Below are 20,689 nucleotides of genomic sequence, written 5' to 3' on the forward strand. Positions count from 1 at the left end.
CGGCTCTGGCGGTGCCGTTGTAGGAAGTGGGCGTGCGAGGTGAGCGCTCTCCCGAGCCGCCTGTTCTTCGGGGGTGACAGCTAATTTGCTTATTTTAGCAGAAACGAGCTGCTGGATGTAGAAGGAAAGTAGGTCGCGTGCACGGAAAATGCCTCTAAGGGACAAGTGTTGTCAGACTGACCACCGTCACCATGGATGCTGTGAACCAGGTGTGTGATGCTTTGGCTGTTTTACTTAGCTCCTTCGTTAAAAGCTTGGGGAAACTGTTGTGATGTTGCAAATGTGCATCATTAGCGACAGTTTTGGACGTAAAAAGTTTCTGAAATTTGTTTGGGAATGTTTTTTTGATATCCTTGAACTGTCATGTTGAAATTATTTCAGGAAGATAATTTCTCAGTTCCTGCAGGATATGCAGTAATCCCCAAGCCACCACATGGACACTGTATGCAGTGAGCAGAGGAAGGCAAGAAGTTGTGTAAAACAACTGGCCTTTTTCTTTCCTAAAAGTGTAATATTCTGAATTTTTTGTAAAATGACGTTTCTGGCAATCTCTTGAATTTGCTGTTTGTGTTTTTACTTTACATCTTCTCTGGTGAGCTCTGATGAACTCGAAGATCTCATTCTCAGAGGAGAAAAAAAAAACCCAAGTCCTGAAACGGCTGTTTGCATTCCACTGCTGTGTGACATGGAAGATGCCATCAGTGGGAAGTACAATGAATACTTTGAAGGTTCAGCCAACTTGCTAGATTTTCTTGTAATTGTTCTGACTACTGTTCTAATTGGTAGCCTAAAAGGAAATCTGGTTCCATTCTTGTTGGCTTGTTGTAGAGTTTGTTGTTTGGATGCTTTCACTTGTGTTTTGAAAAGACAGGCATCAGTTTGGGGAATTAATAGTTGAAAGTGTGAGCATGGCAACTTTCATAATGCTGCTTTAATTAAATGTAATTTGAGAGTAGGTATTGTTCAGCTAGTAGAAACATTTCTTTGTTTAAGATGAAATGGTTTTGAGTTGTTCTAATGCTTTATAAAAGCTAAGATACTTTTCTTGCTTTACAAATATCAGCGATGTGTTATGTCTGCTTCACGTATGTCACTCCTCTTGATGTCAGTGGGTGTTGCACATGCATATTAGAGGCAGTATACAAACCAAAATATACCATTTTGAAGAATAGGGAATAGGCTGGTAGAATACAATATGTCATTGTGTTAGAGATCCCCAAACGATTAGCTGATTTGTAATGGTTGTTATGTGTTCGTTTATATAATAGTATATTATGGGGCCAGCATAGTTGGATGGAGTGTTCATTCTATCGTTCTTAGACTGCTTTTCTTTCTTATGTTCTTTCCAGCTTGAATTTATAACCTTACATCTTTTAGAACAACTTTCCTGTCAAAATGTGTTTAACTTATTTGTACTTAATATTTCTAAATAGTTTTATGCTCTGCCTCTACTGCTCTTTATCAAAAATAAATTTCTTAGAGATGCTCAGTGCTTCATTTAAAAATGGAAACCTTACAATGGGATTAAAAATCAGACCAAATGGATAAGGTAGGAGCCGATTTATGAAGTACGAAGCTAGTTATTTTGTCAATAAGAAATTAAAAAGAAGACTTAACTAATGATTTTGCAAACACATGCTTGAATAAGTGCTCTTACTCATTTAAATTTGTTTTTTGCTCTGGGCAAAGCTTAATTGCCATATGCATATACAGCAATGGAATGCTATTAATTTTCATATGCATAAATACTATGTATTGGAATAACTAATAATCATCCTGATAAATGTTTTAGTTTCAATAGATTTTACAAAGATTGTGATGTGGAATGAAACTTCAGAAATAAGGTATTACTTCAGCAGTTTGCTTGAACCAGAAGCATTTCTTGAATGTGGTTTTACTGGTTAAAAGTATTATAATAGCTATTTTTGGTATATACTACGTAGTTATGCTTGTGCTTTTTTCTGATCATTGCTACTTTAAATTTGGATTCAGTGCTTAGGTGCGTACTGGCAACACTGAAATCACATAGTACGCTGCAAAGTATAGTATTTGGTAATGCTTTTTTGTACGTCTGTTTCCGTTTGAATGATGGGAGTCAAGTAGATTGTTCTGGGGAATTGCTTTAATTGCTGGAAATTTCTAGTGAGTTAATTTGGTTGTATATATTTATATGGTTTTGTGTTTGATACACGTAGCTTTGAATACACATTTTCTTTAAATAATCAAAATGACAGCAAACTGTCAGGTATCATGGCTGGAAAATCCAGTATTGACTGTTTTTTAATTCAATGTAGATGAAAATTTTTGAGTAAGGCAACTTTTACTGTAGTCCTGGCCTCTTTTTTTTTTAGCTAATTTACTGTATGCACAGAAAATCCATAACTTAATAAAAATCACCTGAGTGTTCTCTAATGACTTATTGTCCTTTTATATATTTCAGTGCATCTGTTGGAACCTGGTGATCCTCCGTTATTACAGCAGCCTCTGCAAACATCAAAATCCGGTATTCAACAAATCATTGAGTGTTTTCGATCAGGTATGAAACTATGTCTGACTCTTAAGAAGTTCATTACCTTGTTAAAAGTGATGTATATTTACTATATTAAAATAACGAACACCTGACTTTCTGCATATTTGCAAACTGTTTGTAGGTTTTTGGAATTAGGTGCTGTTCCTTTTAATAAGGGTTTTCATATAAAGTAGCGAAGATACAGCTCCTGCTGTATAGTTATCTTTCAAAAACATTAAAAATTAGTTTGTTGTTCTTCTTTGTGTCATCCCTCCTGCTGTTATTAATGAGTTTATCCTAAAACTCCTGAGGTGAAGAGAAAATTTAATGCCTACCTTGAATTTTTTAGAATTGCTTTATCATGTTACTTTTAAGGTGTTCCTTGATTGTTTTCGGGACTTGCAATATATAGCAATGAACCTAAGAATAACAACTGAGCATTTGGGTGAGCATGCCAGAGATGATTGAAACCTTTAATGTTTTCTAGCTGTTTCTACGCTTCTGATATGGCAAACCAAACATTTTATTTTTGCAATCCTTGGTGCAAGAACACAGCAGTTATTACAGAAATTAAAGCGATGTCTTTAATGCTACTATCTATATGTTTCTAGATTTTTCCACATAGAGCTGTTACATACATGAAATGTTTCATGTGTAAATCATCGCTGCTATGTAATGGGATGCATGTTTGGCCTGAGTTTTGTAAAAGGGCACAATATTTAAGTTCTCCACTAGCGTTTCAACAACTTAATACAAGAAGAAAAACTGGATGTAAGAGTCGTCATTAGTAACCTTTTTTATTTTGGTTGAGATTGCTTAAGGCCTCAGATATGCGTGGCAGGCTTCTTTCGCTTGAAGCAGATTAATGGAATCTCTACTGGTAATAGCATGAACTAGTTGCAAGTACTGTTCTCTCTGGGCTACTTCCAGATTGTCCTCACTGGCAGGTGTTAAATTGATAGCTTACCTTGACATCTTCAGTCATCTGCACCAGGGAAGCTGGACAGAAGTCAAAAGGACTTAGACCAAGATTTTACTGGTTAGTTTTGAGCAAGCAATATTTCAGTATGGAAAGAAACTATTTTGATTCTTGTGGTAAAGAAATAGAGATTAAAGCCAGCATATTGTCCATAACTATTTAAGCGGTTTTAGCAGAAACTTCTGTCATCCAGAGCATTAAGAATAACAGATGAATTTGAATCTGAATTTTTTTTCTAAAAATGAAATTGTTTGCTAAAGGCATAAATATTGGTATTTCTGCCAGTGAAGTATATGTAATAACCAATGTTCTGTACTGATTTCTTGTGACTATGATGTTATTCTAGCGTCAACATTTACAAATATTAACAGAATTTGACAAAGTATCACCTGTCCCAATTAGATGTAACTGCAAAATAGAGAAGGCTTCAGTAAGCTGGAGGCGGCATATGCTGGCAGAAGACTGACTGCTTGTTGCCACAATCTGCAGTTGGTGAAGAATATGGAGATGATTATTTTTTTTCTCTGCCTGCTGTGTCCACAAAACCAGTGGATGTTTTAAATTTACTTGTTGTTTCCAGAAGTCCCTAAAGGTCTACAGTTTAATTCAAAAGGACCAATTATTTTTTTACTCCCACCAGTGAAAAGCTTCATAGTTGCATAAGGATGGTTTGAAGCCAGGGTGACTACCGTGTCATCTAGTCTGACCTCCAGTATGTCATAAATCCTTTAATCTCGCCCAGTAATTCTTAAGCCCAATAATTTGGATTAGACAAAAACATTTCAGTCCTGAGCAGAAAGAGACTGAAATATCAGTATAACAGGAGAGAGAATGAGGGACTTGTGTGTCCCTTGATTGGGAAATAGTGGAGAATTAGATTAATTTTTTTTTGTTTGTTTGGGAGAGGGGTTTGTGGCTAGGGCAGGCATCAACAGCATGGCCAAATTTTGGTTTATTGTGTGCTATCACCAAATTGGAGGCCTTTTGTTTGAGTCATCGTTTGGTAACTTACTGGAATTTTATCTACACGGAGCATCTTCAGTTTTGTTCAGCTAGGTTTTTGTCAGTGGTTTTCTTTATATGCAGAATTTCAAACAGTGGTTGGTGAGATCCGAGTAAACAACTTGCTTTTGAGGGAGCTCTGTACAATTTTTAAATTTGGGGTTTTCACTAAATCTAAATATTTGTCCAGTAGTCCGTTTGTAAAAATACAAGTCAGATGAAGGTGAGGTTAGTAACACTTGAAGAAAGAGCAGTGAGAGGAAGAGACAAGAGGCTAGGGCTGTGGCCCAGGAAAGGCATAGGAGGGGACAGAAACTGGACGGTAGCCTCAGATAGTCAAGTTTGGGTCCCATTTTTAAGCAATGGTTGAAGAAGGAGACGACACCGTGCTTTGCTAAAACTCGGTTGTAAAAAATTTTGTAGTACTGCTATTACACCAAGAAATGAAAAGTTGTCTTGGTAAGGCCCATTCATACTGAAGAATTATTAGTTATTATGAAATTACTAATATTTGAAAGAGTTGCGTTTAGGAAATAGTTCTGCAGTGTGACTCTGGGTTTGATCTTTAAAAGGAATTCTTAAAAGAAGTGTCTGTGATGATGGAAAACTTGAACTTCTATTTCAGCTTGAAGACTGTCTTGATGCTGTTTCATAGTTGTCTGATATTACTTATTCTTGGTCCAGTTTCATTATATTCTTGCTTGTTGGACTAATTTTGATTGATTTTGATTAATTTTGATTTATTCCATTATAAGAAAAAAATCAAGATAGAGAAATTAGCTGAATTTGGTTAGCTAGTGTTTCTTTCTAATTTGGAGTTGGGTAAGTATTAATCATTTAGTAATCCATTGCTAATTGTAGGCATTACGTTCATAATTTTCGTGAGATGAGAAATGAAGGAGTGGGTTTGAAGTGTAACTTAAACTAAAGGATTCACAGTTTAAGTAAGGCAGAAGCTGGAATACATCAACAATGCTAGATCAAACTGTGTCTGGTTTTTTTTTTTTTAATATACAATGTATAATAGTCTGGAAAACCTGCATATTTTAATAGAAAAGTTTCTGACTTAAATTATATGTATTTTCCTTTCAGCAGGCTGAAAATATGTCTACAGTACTACTTTCTTGCCTAAGCATCATCGTCTTGATCTTGGGTCAGATACCTAGATGTAGTAACATTTCTTGACCTGTTAATCATGCTCTTTGTTTTATTGTATGCTCTAGTTTTTTGCCTTACTGGGTGCTGTTTTTACATGAAATAGCTGTATATATCTTATTTTCTTATCACTGTTGGATAAGCTTAAAGAAAAAATACTGCAGGCTTCTTTAAATGCTGTAGGTGCTTATTCTTTCCTGTTGGGCAATTGTATTGCAGCAACCAGATACTGTAGTATGGACTCCATCCTAAAGTTAGCTGTTTTTATCGTAAATCATCGCAGTTTCCCTGTAAACTGTAATGTGCGTAATCTTTGACTTCTACTTTTTTTTTCAAACTAGTCTTGTTTTCATAGTGAAACTTGGAGTATGTATCATAAACTTACAGTTCAAAAAAGTAGTGTTAACACAAGATAAAATGCTGTTATAATTGTCATGTTTTAAAATGTTTCCACTTTCATGGGATGATGTGAATTTAAAAGATGAACAGAAAACCTTCCTTAAGTGTAACGTTTCTTTTATTACAGGAACTAAACAACTTAAACATATCTTGTTAAAAGATGTGGACACCATTTTTGAGTGTAAGTTGTGCCGGAGTCTCTTCAGAGGATTACCAAATTTAATTACTCATAAAAAATTTTATTGTCCTCCAAGTCTCCAGATGGATGATAGTAAGTCTTACTAACTGAAATATTTAATAAAGCTATCTGAAGTTGAGAAACTTATCTTTCTGTACCATTTATACAAACACACCAGAAACAAAATGCACAAAAAGAAGTGGAATTAAATCTCAATAGTAACATAGGTAGATCACTTTTATGGTAGTAAAGAAGCTGCAGCACTGACTTAATATGCATTAACAACTGAGGCCCATGTCAACGTCATAATTTGATAGCTAGTTTATACATCCGGCCTTTCAATGAAAAGTGTCACTGTTAACACTTTTTATTCCTTCTTCCCCTTTTTGTTTCCTGGCTTTCCCTCTTTACTGTGAAAGATAGCGAAAAGTATGCCAAAGGACTGGGACATGAATCTCATAGAAAAGTGTGGATCTAACAAGGCTTTTCAGTTTTAGATCGGCATAGCTCTGATGGACTTCAGCTGGATCCTGTAAAGTGGCTTGGATCAATATCCATAATTTTCCCCTGTACTTGGGAAGCGTTCAGTGTCATGGACGCAATCCTTCAGTCTTACTCATTATGAAACACAGACTAAAAGTTCACCCTTTTCTTTAAGGACCTGTGCTTCAATAATACTAACTCCCACCGTATCATCTCACCTTACGCTGCTTTAAGATATTCCATGTGATCATGCCTAGCCCACCACCTTTGTTGTAGAAATTAAACTTTATTATTAAAAGAAAGTAACTTAAATAATGAGGAAAAAATAAAGAAGTATATTTTTATGGAAAAAGAAATTTATTAAAGTCTCATTCCAGTGATGACTTTTTGTTGATCTGAGTAAAGCTGAATGATTTGAAAATGTGCCAGCATTCAAAAATGTTTTGTAAAGCTTTCTAATTATCTTGATCTCTTGACTAGATCAACATAGGTGCAATGAAGATTTTTCTTTCCTGATTAATGCCTTCCTGTCTCAATATTTCAAAAATTAGGAACGGACAAATTTATGCAGGCGATTCTTTTCCCACGTTGTGTCAGCTCATGTTGTGAAAGAGAAGGTGAAAAGACTAATACTGTCACTTTCCTTAAATGAGTGTGCTTGGCCGGTTGCAGAAAGTCACAGAGCTTCTCTGTGAAAAGGGATGAGTTGTATTTTCAAAGCAAGGTTAGAAGTGCATCTGACTTAGATGCAAAAGTTTATAAGCAAAATAAGATTACCCTGAGTAAAGACTTCCCATTCAGCTCCTGACTTTCTAGCCTTCATTTAATTCGCTGGTTAGCTTTCATATTTCACTTTCATGTTCTGAATAAAACTATATAAGTACTTATATTTTATCTAAAATATATGATAATTATTGAATAAAGTGGGAGGTTTTTTTCAATAAATAAAATTAAAAGATACTGAATGAGAGGTAGAATAAAAGTTCAGCATCCCAATGGTGAAAAATTCCAAAGACTATTCCCTGATGACTTTTTTGAGATGTATTCTGTTAGTGTAGTCATTAAGTAGTCTGAAAAGTTGCTATAAAATAGGAAGGACTTTTTACCCGTGATAAAAATTATATAGATAGTCCCATTTGAAACTGACTGCAAAAGGTGTTAAAAATTCAGTGTTAAAAGATGGGTTCTGAGCAGCAAAATAGCATATATCTTGTACTGACACTCTTTTCATGTATTGTTGGCAGTGTGGAAGAACAACCCTGACTAAGTGTGGGTTTTTAATTAGCTGTTACCAGGAATCTCATCTTCAAATCATTGTGGATAATTTTGAACTGTATCGTCTCAGAGCCTCACCTTTTTGCTGTAGCACCTTGGCTTCTTAGTTACACCAGTGTAGATGCTTAGCGTATCATGCTGGGAACTAGTTCACTGAACTAATTTGGCATTTAAAAACAGGATACTACTGAGGCCTGTAAAATCATGAATGACATGAAGGTAAATGGGAGCAATCCTTTATTTTTCTTTTTTTTCATAATACAAAAACTGTGGGGTATCCAGCAAAATTACCAGACAGTAAAATTATCAGTATTTCTGGTAAAACAAACAAAAAACCACTGCTAAACGTTGTGGTAGCCAAGAATAGAAATGCTTCAAAAGCATTTGAATAAACTTTTTGGAATCTAGGTGTATTAAAACAGTACTTTAAAGGCAAACTTCAGCTTGAGAAGTTTACTGGCATCAGACAAACAAGGAGAATCCCTGTATCCTTCTTTCTTGCTTTTTAAGTCTGCTCCAACTCATTATCAGGGCAGAACACAGGATGAACCTTTGGTGAACCTCAGTGAAGTTATTCTTTCTTAAAATAACTTCTTTGGCTCAGTTTTTACTGTTTTGAGAAATTAGTACAATTTTTTTCCCGTGAATAATACAGGCTTTTTCTGTCTTTAACATTTACTATCTTACCGTATCACTGAGCCTATTAACTGCTTTGGTATTACTAAAAGCTTTCCCTGTCCTGGAAGTTAAGTTCTCTCTTGTCTACTTACATCTTCGTGCAGTGCTCAGGTTACACAGACGTTTCATTCTTTCTTAAGGACCATTCAGAATTCACAGAGAAGAGCTCATTTCCAGAATTAGGTTCCTTTATTGAGAATGCCTATTTCCAGCAATAGGAAAATCAGTTTCTAATGATACTTCAGGCTTAGTTGCGCACCTGCAGAGCAAGCTCAGTTGTATGACGTTATTTTTGCAATTGATACAGATTTTGAAAGATCAGTTTAATTCCAGGCAAACTAATTTTTAGTTTAGGTGGCTTTTACATTAGCACGCTAGAAGGGTGTACCTCCAATATTGGCTTTTAATAAAAAAGTAACTCGTACTGATGTGATAACAATGATTACTCAAAGCCTCTAAGTATAAATGGTCAGAAGAATAGTACAAATACAGGATTTGTGCAAATTTGGTGACTGAATTGACACAGTGGTTAAAAGATACTTTGAGATTTAAATAACTTGAAATTACCAAATCATTAAAAAAAAATCTTTGCCTCTTTTCACAGACCTCCCGGATATAAATGATAAACAGAGTCAAGCCATAAATGACCTCCTGGAAGCAATCTATCCAAGGGTAGATAAGCAAGAATATGTAATTAAATTGGAACCTATAGAAACTAATCAGAATGCTGTATTTCAATATGTATCAAGGACTGATAGCCCAGATGAGAACGTAGAAAGTAGTAGTACCCCTGATCAAGCTCCAGTACAGATACAGGAACCCAGCATTGAGCAACCCAAGACTGTTTCAGCTCCAGCCCCAGTCCCAGCTGGGGAGACTGTAGAATTACCTCCTGCTGATCCTGTTACAAACAAGGTGATACCTACTCCTGAAGAGCAGCCTCCAGCAGTAAATCCTGAGTTGGACTCTCTGGATAATTCTGATTTTGGCCACCAGTTAATATGTTGCCTTTGTAGGAAAGAATTTCATTCCCGACGCAGTGTACGCCGGCACATTCGAAAAGTGCACAAAAAAAAGATGGAAGAGCTAAAGAAGTACATAGAAACAAAAAAGAAACCAAATCAGTGCTCTGGGAAAGGACGAAATAAGAATGTTCTTGTAACATTAGGTAGAAGTTGTCCTGTATGTTATAAATCATTTGCTACAAAAGCCAATGTAAGGAGGCATTTTGATGAAGTTCATAGAGGATTAAGAAGGGATTCCATTACTCCTGATATAGCTACAAAGCCTGGGCAACCTTTGTTCTTGGATACAGTTTCTGCTAAAAAATCTTTTAAGACCCGAAAACAAAAGTCGTCTTCAAAGGCTGAATACAATTTAACTGCATGCAAGTGCCTTCTGTGCAAGAGAAAATATAGTTCACAAATAATGCTGAAAAGGCACATGCAAATTGTTCACAAGATAACTCTTTCTGGAAAGAACTCTAAAAGAGAGAAAGGACCCAACAATACTGCCAATGGCACAGAAATAAAAGTAAAAGTTGAACCAGCAGATTCTGTAGAACCTTCACCCCCTTCCATTGCCCTTTCTCCACAGAATGAATTAAAGGGAACAAATCATTCAAATGAGAAAAAGAGCACACCGTCAGCACAGAAAAATAAAGTTAAACAGGACCCTGAAAACCCTAAATCAACTTCTAAATCAACCACTAAATCAACCTGTAAATCAACCACTAAATCAACCTCTAAATCAACCAATGCATCTGCTGCAGGTGGCCAGCAAAAAACCAGGAAGCCAAAACTTTCAGCTGGCTTTGACTTCAAGCAGCTTTACTGTAAACTCTGTAAACGCCAATTTACTTCTAAACAGAACTTGACAAAACACATTGAATTACACACAGATGGAAATAACATTTATGTTAAATACTACAGGTGTCCACTCTGCTCTTACGAAACACGACGCAAACGTGATGTGATAAGGCATATAACTGTAGTTCATAAAAAGTCACCACGCTACCTTGGGAAAATAACTGCAAGTTTAGAAATTAGAGCAATAAAAAAGCCAATTGATCTTGTTCTAAATAAGGTGACGAAAAGGGGCCCTCAGAGGGATGAAACAAAACAGATTGGTTCAAAACAGGATGTCACCTCTAATTCTCCCAATAAAAAGTATGAAGGAGCTGACGTTGGCATTGAAGTAAAAGTAACAAAAAACTTTTCTCTGCACCGATGCAGTAAGTGTGGGAAAGCATTTGCCAGGAAAGCTTTTCTAGAACATCATAAGAAAACCCACAAAGCAAATGTATCTCATTCACCTGAAGAAAATAAAACCAAAGGCAGAAGCACAAGATCTAAAGCTGTTGTCTGGTGAGGAAAAAGAAAAAGTGTTTTGTCTTTTTTTTTTTTTTTTTTTTTTAAAAAAAAAAAAAACTAAAAACAAAACAAACCCACTGCCTTTCTTTTGCTGTTGTTGATTTATTGCTGAAAACATACTTTTCCATAGATTTTTATGGATTAGCGGCTAAGGTAGATGTGAAATTTGTTTGTTAAATTTTGTTTTTAGTGTTTTGGAAAAGAGTTAATTTCTAAATTTGTCACTGTAGGAAGTTGGAATAGAATATAGATTATACTGAGTCAACTCTTTAAATTGTCTTAAGACACCTATTGTAATCAAGCTAATATACTTACATTTCTAAAATAGTAATTTTTTAAATTTAACAATACTTTTGTTTGGTTTGATTCACTTAACCTGTTAATTAACTTCTCTGTGACCCAGCTCAAGAAGTACTAAAAGTACTACAGTAAAAGCTGTTGACAGAAAAAATCTCTATGAACTTATTGGAATTATCAGTCGTGCTTTTTTTTTTTGTTTTTTGTTTTTGTTAATTTTAATGTGTATTGCCTATGCCCTGTCAGCAAAAGGACATAGAACAGTTTTTTGGAATGTAATTTGGATGCTTAATTGCTTTGGTTTAAAATCAGTATGAGTTAGGTGCCTACAAACACCTTTAAAATCATCAAATTTAGGATTTGATTCTTTTAATGCTTATTTATGTAAGCACGGGTTTGGAGACTTCTCGTCATTTATTTTCTCAAGTGTTCGAGTCTCGTCAAGAATTTTTGTTTTAAGCCTAAATATATGTAGAAGTCTGCCCAAGAATTTTCTAAACTTCTGCTTATATGGTACTCTGGGAATTTTTTTACACTTGGAGGGGTTGTATTCGTAGTTTCTCAGTTTTCCATAGCCTTCATGTTAAAGATGGCCTATTTTTAAAAGGACCTTTTAAAAAAGGAAATAACGTATGTATGCGGTCAGTTTGTATTTCAGAATGACCGACTGATGCCTGAAGGTTGGGGGATTGTACAAATGGTTGTAATGAAGAGAGACAGTAGTGATATCTATAAGAGTTTTTAACATCCTTATTCAGAATTATCTTAGTAGCATATTTGGTGAAAAGAAAACCAAGTATATGTGCCTTGTTCTATGTTTCAACTCTGAAATGCTATTTCCCAGGAGGTAATTTGATTTGAGTTCAGCTTTTGTAGTGCATTGCCACCCAGCTATGTTAAGTTGTAATGTGGTGCTTTTGTGACTTCGTAACAAATCCTGGCTAAGTGGGGCAGAACTTCAAAAATGAACTGAGCTGGACCCTGAATTATGCTGAATTTGAGAGGAGGAGTGACTTCTGCATTTTGATCAAGAATTAAAAATTTAGCCTTATAAATTATTTATGTTGTGTAATTTAAAACAGAATTATATGGGTAAACTGAAAGTATTAATTTATTCCCATTTCTCCTCAGATAGGTTCAAGTGATGTTCGGAAAGTTTGGAGTTCATTTGAATGAAAAAGACTTTAGTTTGTTGGCGGAACCGCTAATATCTTGATAATGGTACTATAAGGAGGAAATATTTTCATAAGCTGTTGTTTTCTTACTAAATTAATAACCATCCTGACTGCTTGTAGGACAGTGCCTCCTCCCAAAACACCGAAGTAGTTGAAATGCACATGTGCTTCTAAATTAGCAGTTATCTCTATGCAGTTGAGGTTTGACAAAGTATAGAACGAACTTTCTGAAATTAAAAAAGTACAGAGGCAAGTTAATGAACAGCAGCTTTGGAAGAAGATTTTGTTCCTCGTTTAGGAAATCATCTTCAGAGAGCTCATCGTGCATACTGGTCCTCCCTGGTAGTGCTAATTGATGAACAGCTCTAACTTTTTTGTGATATCCTACTTTGGCAAATGTTGTGTTATATACTGTTTTAAATTTATTACAAATGAATGTATAAGAGCAAACAATGTAGTGTATATTGGCTGAATTGTACTAATTTTTAGTATTTGCCATAACATCAGTTTGTTCATATTGACTAATTTCCCAGTTCTGGGACATCCTGAATTTCACTGTACTGAAGTTGCTTAAAAGATCTCCATTTTGTTTCCATATGTGGTTCATAGGAAAACTTTGTAAACATCTAGGAAGTTTACAAGAATACCCACATTCCTCTATTCTTTAATTTTAAAAAAAAAATTATACACAAGCACTTTAATGATAGTTGCAGTTTATTTTTTCAGTTTATTTTTTGAAAGATCAACACACTAATGTTAATATGAAGGTAGTGAATATTTGCTGATGTATTATAGACAGACAATCTGTGCACAACCACTTACAATGTTAGCTTATTTCATTAAATATTAATAAAAAGGGAGGATAGTATGGGAGAGACTTAAAATACTTTTTCTCTCAAGATCATGAATGACCACTATAGGTAGCACTTGACTTTGTATAATTTGGAAAATGTTTTAGATGCCTTTTTTTAACCTTTTAATCAAGATTGTAGTAAAACAGTCGCATGCCTACCATTATGAAATTCTTGGCAGGTTTCATGCATCAGTGGTTTGGTTTGGGTTTTTTTTTTACTTTTTAGAAAATATTTTGTTTAGTGATTTGTGTCAAATTGCTACAATTTGAAAGGTATTGTACATCAGAAGAAGTACCATGTTTTTTATATAGGTTCACTCCCTTACTTAGGGAGGTGCCTCGTGTTCATATATACTTTTTGTATAAAATATATCTAAAAATGTTGATCACAAGATCAGGAGTAAAAATACTTTTATGGATAGAGAAATATTTGGCCCTGTTAGTGCATTGCACTAAAAATACTGTGAATGGGAACTGGACTGTAGCTGTTGCTCAAAATGTTCTATATTGAATGTACATGCTTTTGTTTGGATAAATGTACTGTATTTGATGGAAAATAAAGCAGACTGGAAATCACTTTTAAGTGTGCATAAACAAAAAGATGTCGTGTTTGTAAACCTGGAATATCTATTGCTCCACAATCGGAAATTACAGTGTTTGCATTTTTGTATAGTTTTACTCTTTGATCACTGAAACTAGTTGTTTGTAATATTCTGTTGTAATAAATGTTTTTTTTGTTATTAAAAGTTTGGCACTTGTGGAGTGAACACTTCTCCACACTGATGGTTGACCCTTGCTATATTTTTAGAAAACACTCTTGATACTGGTTTTTTGTTCCTTGTAAAGGTATCTCTTCCTTAACTGAGCAAAGCTTGCATTTATTATCCTTTTAAATCAAAAGTGCATATTAATATTGAAGGAGATAGGCTATGCTGCTTTTTTTAATAAGAAAATAGGGTTACCTAGTTTTGCATTGCAAATAATGTTGGTGGCCTTCTAATGTTACTTCTTTTTATGGTTGGAATATAAGAAAAGAACTGCCATTATCATTGTTTATTCTTTTGTGAAGAAAGACATCAAGCTATTTATGTAAGTGCATTTTAACTAATGTTCCTGAATGCCTGTGGATTAAGATTAGGAAATTAAAATGCAGGCGTAGTGATAGAATAACTGTTCATTTCTCAGCTAATCCTGTGGTTTCTGCTGTCCTGGGTAAGTGTGCAGTCTGCATCTTGAAATACGTGAAGGTGGAGTTACTCCTATTTCAAAGGTAAGCTTTCTTCTAAAGGATCTCCAATTCTGCATCCATGTAGATAAACAGAGCTACAAAATTGTTTTGTTCTACTTGAAGCTTTGGGTAGCATATTTCTTCTTAAAGATGTGGCTTAATAATTCATAATTGCCACAACTTTTTTTTTTTAGTATCTTCCCATGAGGTTAAATCTACTGGGTAGCTCTTTTGAAGTACAAATCTCCTTTTCGTTCTGACTCATGGAATAGCTTTGTTTTCTCTTCTTCCAATAACAAAAATAAATGATTTGATTATGATGGACTTGTTCAATTTAGTGATTTTTTTAATCTTTCCATGCAACCATCTTGATTGGGAGGAAACAAATTTGAAGGAAGAAGGATTGCTAATTACTGCTTTTAATTCACACAGTACATATTTTTCGACAAATCCTGAAAAGTTGTTATAAAGCTTTGAATATAGTCAAGATCCACGTGGGCATTTATCTGTGGGGTTATGCATTAATGTGTCCGGATATGAGTTTTTAATTAAGATGCAGTCTTGCATCATTGATAAGGCACATTGGTTTGGCTCGTTTTGCTTGGCCTAGCCAAGGACAAATGTAAATTCTTTAGTGGGCCTTCAGAATTTAGGTTGAGTCTTGTTAAAGAGGTTTTTATGCAGAACGAATGTAAGATACCTTATGGAAAACTTTGAGGATGATCTAAGCATTCTGTATGGAAGCCTGTCTGATTTTTTTTTAAGTGATAACTTATCTTCTAATGCTAAGGCTGTGAGGGGCTAGCTTTAATTGATGTGAAAGCTTGCATGGACAACAAGTGAAACATTGATATTGGAGGCATCAGACTTGCTGAAGTCTAATAAAGTGCTGGCTTCTGTCTCAAAACCACCTTTTCTTTAGCTAATTATCTCAGCTGAGGGTGTCTGGTCTTCCTGGTTTTATTTTTCTGTGTTCAATTTTGGAATGTTTTCTATTTTTATGTTTTACTTGTCTTTTCTGTCTGGAATGTTAGATTGGTGTTTGGTCTTGTAGTGTTTGGTCTCCTCAATTTTATAGGAGAATTGAAGAAAATTGTAGCTTAGATACTTGGTGGTCATTATCACCATTTGTTTTTTGATTGGCTTCTGCTGGAATGAACTTAAAGCTACTACGTGAAGGATTTGTGTGACTGGTCAAGTGCTTGAAGTACTTTGAAAACAAGATCGGTTTTGACTGATGGCTGAAAGAACTGCGGGTAGATATTTCACATCATTCCCTTTTGCTGAATAATGAAATACAACAATTGGTTAATCACAAAGGTAGACCAGTATGTTGACTGGGGGATGAGGGGTAGAGAAGAATGGGACCTCAATAATTATATTGATGGAGAACCCCTGGTGTTTGTGCTAATAAGGAGACTTTCAAGAGGGACGCTGGCTGGGTATAAAGGTTCTCCACCCATCTTGGAAAAGGGGAGCAGAGGGGAAGAGAATGATGTGGAATATGCTTTAGTTTCCTTTTGTAGGGAGCTTGCTTCCCAGTATATCTCTGTTACAGTCTTAAAGTAGTGATTTCATAGACACAGAGTGGAATGTAATTTGAAAAGTTAGGATTGTTTGGGTTCATTGATCCCTTTGGGGATTGGCAAGATACTGGTAATCTTCATAAAAGTGTTGGAACCATGTCTCAAATGAGGAAACAATATCATTGACTTTGGAGGATTTAGTGGGAAATGAAGATAGCCTAGGCCTTTGATAGCACATAGACCAAATACATTTTTTTTTTCTTGAAAATAGATTAAACTATGTACTGTTTCACTGCATTGCCAGCAGCAATGCTGGCATGGTTGTTGTGAAGTCTGGATGGCTGAGGAGGATGTGCTCTTGTATCTTGCTATTATGTTATTCTTCAGAAGTAGGTTTTATAGTGTTTTTACCTCAGTTATAGGTAGGACTGAGGTTCTCTGCGTTGGTGATCCACTGCACTAAATTTATTAGCATCTGGTAATACTGGTATTTTTTTGTTGTGATGGTGGTTATTTTCCTGCCATTTCAATCTAAGGCAACTGGGATTTACCTGGTCTGTCCTCTCAGCACAAGCCTTTCCGGAGCAATAGCTAGTTCAGCTCTCTTGGCTGAACTGGATTTTCTCTTTCACATTACTTATGTGCTTTGAGCCTGGGAGTCAGCTCCTTTATTAAGGGCAAAACAATCTGCTTTGATGATCTTCCCACAGGTGTTGATGTTACCTAAAAGAGTTCAGTGGGCTCTGGGGCAGAATGTAGACCAAAAAACACAGTCCGGGGTTTGCAGCATATCTTGTGTGCACATGCTCTTACATTTTTTCCCTCCCTTGCTCAGATGTTTTATTCTCCAGGATGTTGTGGTTTTACAGTTCTCCTCAGCTTGTGGCTTTCTGCAGCAAACAGAGGGACGAGTAAGATGGTTTAAAGTCACTGTCTTGTTGCAGGGCAGGTCGGTGCAGCTTAGACTTAAAATAGATGTGGATGTGCCAAATATAGTAATCAATTTCCTTCATAACAGTATATCTAAATCCGAACTGTCACTCTCTCTTTGAAGAAACATAACTACCTAAGAATAAGCAAGCCTAAAATGGACACATTCCATCCTTTAAATGTGTAAAGCTGCTCTTTCCATCAAAAATACGTTCATGATATTGGCAGGTAACTGGAGATCAATAATTTCTCTCGGATATAAAAGTGGGAACAGCTTTCCAAGTTCATTGAGAAATTTCTCTGCATGGTGTCAAACTGGTAGTAGATTAGGTGGTGTCTGGGTTCGCAGGGTTTAAGATCAGGTGTCTATGCTGGTTCAGGGTACTTGTTCCCATTAGTATAAATGAGGAAAACAAGGTGCACACCTGTTGACCTTGCTCAGAACTGAACAGATTGTGCGTGACTTTGTTCTTTTTTATTAAATCTCAGTAGGTAAATATGGACATTTGCTCCTCAAAGAACACTTGCATATGGCAGACTCCTCTCTGCTATTTCATAATTTTTTCTGTGCGTATGTGGGACTTGGGGAATGGATAAGGATATAAGTGTTGACATATAAGTAAGGATGCATGAGATTATCTTTTTGGTATGCTGACATGGAATTGTGCACGTGTAGCACGTCAGTATAAAAATGAGAAAGTTGAGAAAATGTTGATGGGCTATTTGGGGAGAATTTAGATAGCAAGGCTGAGGTGTATACATCTATCTTTAAATGATGGAGTTGAGTTGACCAGAGCCTTGAGGTGAAACTGTCCCACATTTTCTTTTAAATGGCTAAACCAGCAGCCTTCCAGCCTGTGAAATATGGATGCTATTAGAACACAAAATATTAAAGTAGAGGAATAATACTTTGTATCAGAACAGAATCTAAAAAATGTTGAAAAATGAAGCTCCTTCTGCCCTCTTTGCATGCGGGTGTCATTCTTTCTAGTATGAGCTAGCTTTCAGTGTCTTTCTAGTTTGCACCAACTGCCTGCTGTCTCTCTGAGGTTTGTCAAAGACTCTTTTCCACCATGAATATAGATTTTAATTTTGCTGCAAGTCTCTTGCTTCTCTTAGAAGTCTGTTAGTGTTATCACAGGCTCCCTCCTTCTCATGTTTCTCCAGCAGCCTGGAGGCATCTCCCAGCTGACCATGCCCAGTTATCCTTAGGGAAGGAGCAGTGGAAGTATCCTCTTCCTTGCTTCTACTTGCCGAGGGCAGTGGCAGCAGTTGTCCCCGGGTAATTTTTTTTTTTTTTTTTTTTTTTTTTTTTAATGTGGCCTATCAATTACCTGTATCCTCACTGCTTGGGGATGGAGCTATGGTGGAGAACCATTTGGAGACTGACGGCAAAGCAGAAACCTGCCTTGTGAGGGACATCATCGGTGATATGCACTGACTACCCTCCTCTCTCCTCTTGGTGTCCAAAGCTAGAATTACCTTTGGTAAACCTGTGACTCCTGTAAATGCCCTTCTGAGGGAACTGCCTCGCCCCCTGCGATGTGTTGTTATCAAGACAAGACAGTAGGCATACACTCTCTTTGGTCCCATCATTTACATAAGAGTAGTGCCAAGGTGGACTGTTCCGACTTGAGTCTTCAAGAATTTGACATACTCTGCCTACGGTCTGTGATTCGGGGCATCTTGGGAACATTGTAAGCATTTTGTGGGTTTTTTTGTTTGTTTGTTTGAGGTTTTTGTTGTTTTTGGGTAGGTTTGGGTTTTTTTTTGAGAAAATGTGTTTTTTCGTTGTTTTTGGGTAGGTTTGGGGTTTTTTTTTGAGAAAATGTGTTTTTTCTTAATGAAAAGGTTAATCCTCTTTACCCTTGACTAAGTATCTGTCTGGGTCCTATTAAGGTGATTGATCCATTTTAAGTATATTGTGTTAATGATTTCAGAACACTGAATGCCCTGGGTAGATGCACAAATATCTTTCAAAGAGTTTTGGCTGCAGTGCCATTCCGAGAAACTGAAGCCAACTGTTTGATATTGCAGATTCCTATGAGTGAAAATGCTTGCAGCTGGTGTAAAAAGTACGTTGGAAACATGCTTGGAACTACTAACAAATTAGGCATTATGAAAATGGTCTTCCACACTTAAAAGTTTGTTGGGACTATTTTCTTAAATGTCAATAATGTCTAGTAGCTCAGGCTGGGATCAGTTCCGTTTGTGCAAGCCATAGTTTTTGCAGTGTAACAGCATGCAAACATCTCATAAATTGTACTTCATCTGGCTGTTGCTATTCTGGGTTACAGTTTCATTATTTCATGATTCTAACTTTAGAATTTGCTTTTCTGCTATTCGAGGTGATACTGGAGATATTCCACTTTGAAGAGTTGTTTTCAAATTTCTGTTTTCAGTAAGCTGTCTTTTAGTTTACAGTCATCTTATCAGGATGCAGTGATAGGATGTTTGTTCTCCTTGTCTTATCTCTCTGTAAATGTTAAGGCAACTAACTGATTGCAGCAATGCAGAGTCAGGCACTCAGTTATGTTTTGAGTGAGATTTCCTTTCAAAAAGAAATTCCATCTTGGAAAAACATGTACTGAGAAGCATGGAGGATACCTTTGAAACTCTTTGTGAACGCATGCACAGCCATGGGCTGATCCATGTTGGTAGGAAATGGCAAGCGAAGTATCAGCATTCTTGGCTTCAAAAACAGACTAACAGACTAAGATACTTCTGCATCTTGAAATACAGAGCAATATATTTTTGTATCTTGGAGCTAATTTTCTCATCTCAGCAGATTGGTTTGTAATGCCGACAACAGTGTAATGCAGGGCAATGTAATCTAAAAGTAGTAGAATCATTAAGATAATTTTTTGAACAGGTTTTGGGGGACAAGGCTTAATATGTGAGTAAGGATCTCTTAAAGGAGGAAAGGATTAAACTAACTGTGGCTATGATAGCTACAGTAGCACAGCTACAGGATAATTCTCTCATTCTTTCATAAAAAACCTCTTCCCTTGTGGAAGGTGCTTGCTGTCATTTTTCTGTTTCCATCAAGTAGTGAGGTGGTCATCTTCTTACTCAGCTGTGTAGTCCCCAGTCCAATTTTTAGCATTTTACTGTTTGGCTGTGGTTGAGTTATGCTGAATTATTATTTATCTGCTTATTATTTTAGCTTCTTTAAACACTTAATTTATTGGAAATAGGATTTTTTTTGGTCTGTTTTGAAAACTGTTTTGAAACCACTTGGCATTTGATAGTGTTGGGTCAGTGATTTTTTTCTGGAGAGTGAGGTGATACAAACACCACTGATTTGGGAGTTTAAAATTTGGCTATGGAGTCTTCTAGAATGTGATTTTCAAGAAGGCAAGGTGGAGCAGGGAGAGATCCAGGAAGGAACAATGTGGATCTTCTTATATTTATGCCTTTAAAATAGATTAGAGAAACGGTTGCCAGGAGTAATATTTCTCTCCCTGCACTAGGCACCTAGTAAACTGCTTGAGATCTTCAGGCCCTGTACAGCCCTATTTTTCTCACTATTTCTGTGTGCCTGAATTAGAAGTGAAGTGCTTATTTTTCTCTTGGTTTTTTCAGGTGAAGTTTGGTGCCCTTGAATTGTTTTCTCCATAATCATTAACTTGTTGTTCTGAGCTGGTGAA

At 36.0% G+C, this 20,689-nt stretch overlaps 1 protein-coding gene across 2 annotated transcripts; it reads left to right on the plus strand.

Annotated features, from left to right (window-relative positions):
- The first annotated feature begins 98 nt into the window (after positions 1-98).
- Positions 99-13,931, plus strand: ZNF800 (zinc finger protein 800). 2 transcript variants are annotated; one of them, XM_009286785.1, is made up of 5 exons: positions 99-209; positions 2,441-2,536; positions 6,172-6,315; positions 9,263-11,024; positions 12,459-13,931. In XM_009286785.1, coding segments are annotated over exons 1-5 (2,064 nt in total). In that variant the 5' UTR covers positions 99-148; the 3' UTR covers positions 12,460-13,931. The 2 variants fall into 2 exon arrangements, with proteins under 2 accessions (XP_009285060.1, XP_009285058.1); XM_009286783.1 differs by having other exon boundaries at positions 12,463-13,931.
- Positions 13,932-20,689: the final 6,758 nt, after the last annotated feature.

The sequence above is a fragment of the Aptenodytes forsteri genome, unplaced genomic scaffold (genome assembly GCF_000699145.1).
Source record: "Aptenodytes forsteri isolate BGI_AS27 unplaced genomic scaffold, ASM69914v1 Scaffold166, whole genome shotgun sequence".
Lineage (NCBI taxonomy): Eukaryota > Metazoa > Chordata > Aves > Sphenisciformes > Spheniscidae > Aptenodytes > Aptenodytes forsteri.

Excerpts from the sequence above, each read along its gene's own strand:
- ZNF800 (XM_009286783.1), top strand. The coding sequence starts at position 149 with ATGCCTCTAAGGGACAAGTGTTGTCAGACTGACCACCGTCACCATGGA. Across the intron at positions 2,537-6,171 it reads CATTGAGTGTTTTCGATCAG|GAACTAAACAACTTAAACAT; the intron begins GTATGAAACTAT and ends CTTTTATTACAG. Across the intron at positions 6,316-9,262 it reads AAGTCTCCAGATGGATGATA|ACCTCCCGGATATAAATGAT; the intron begins GTAAGTCTTACT and ends CTCTTTTCACAG.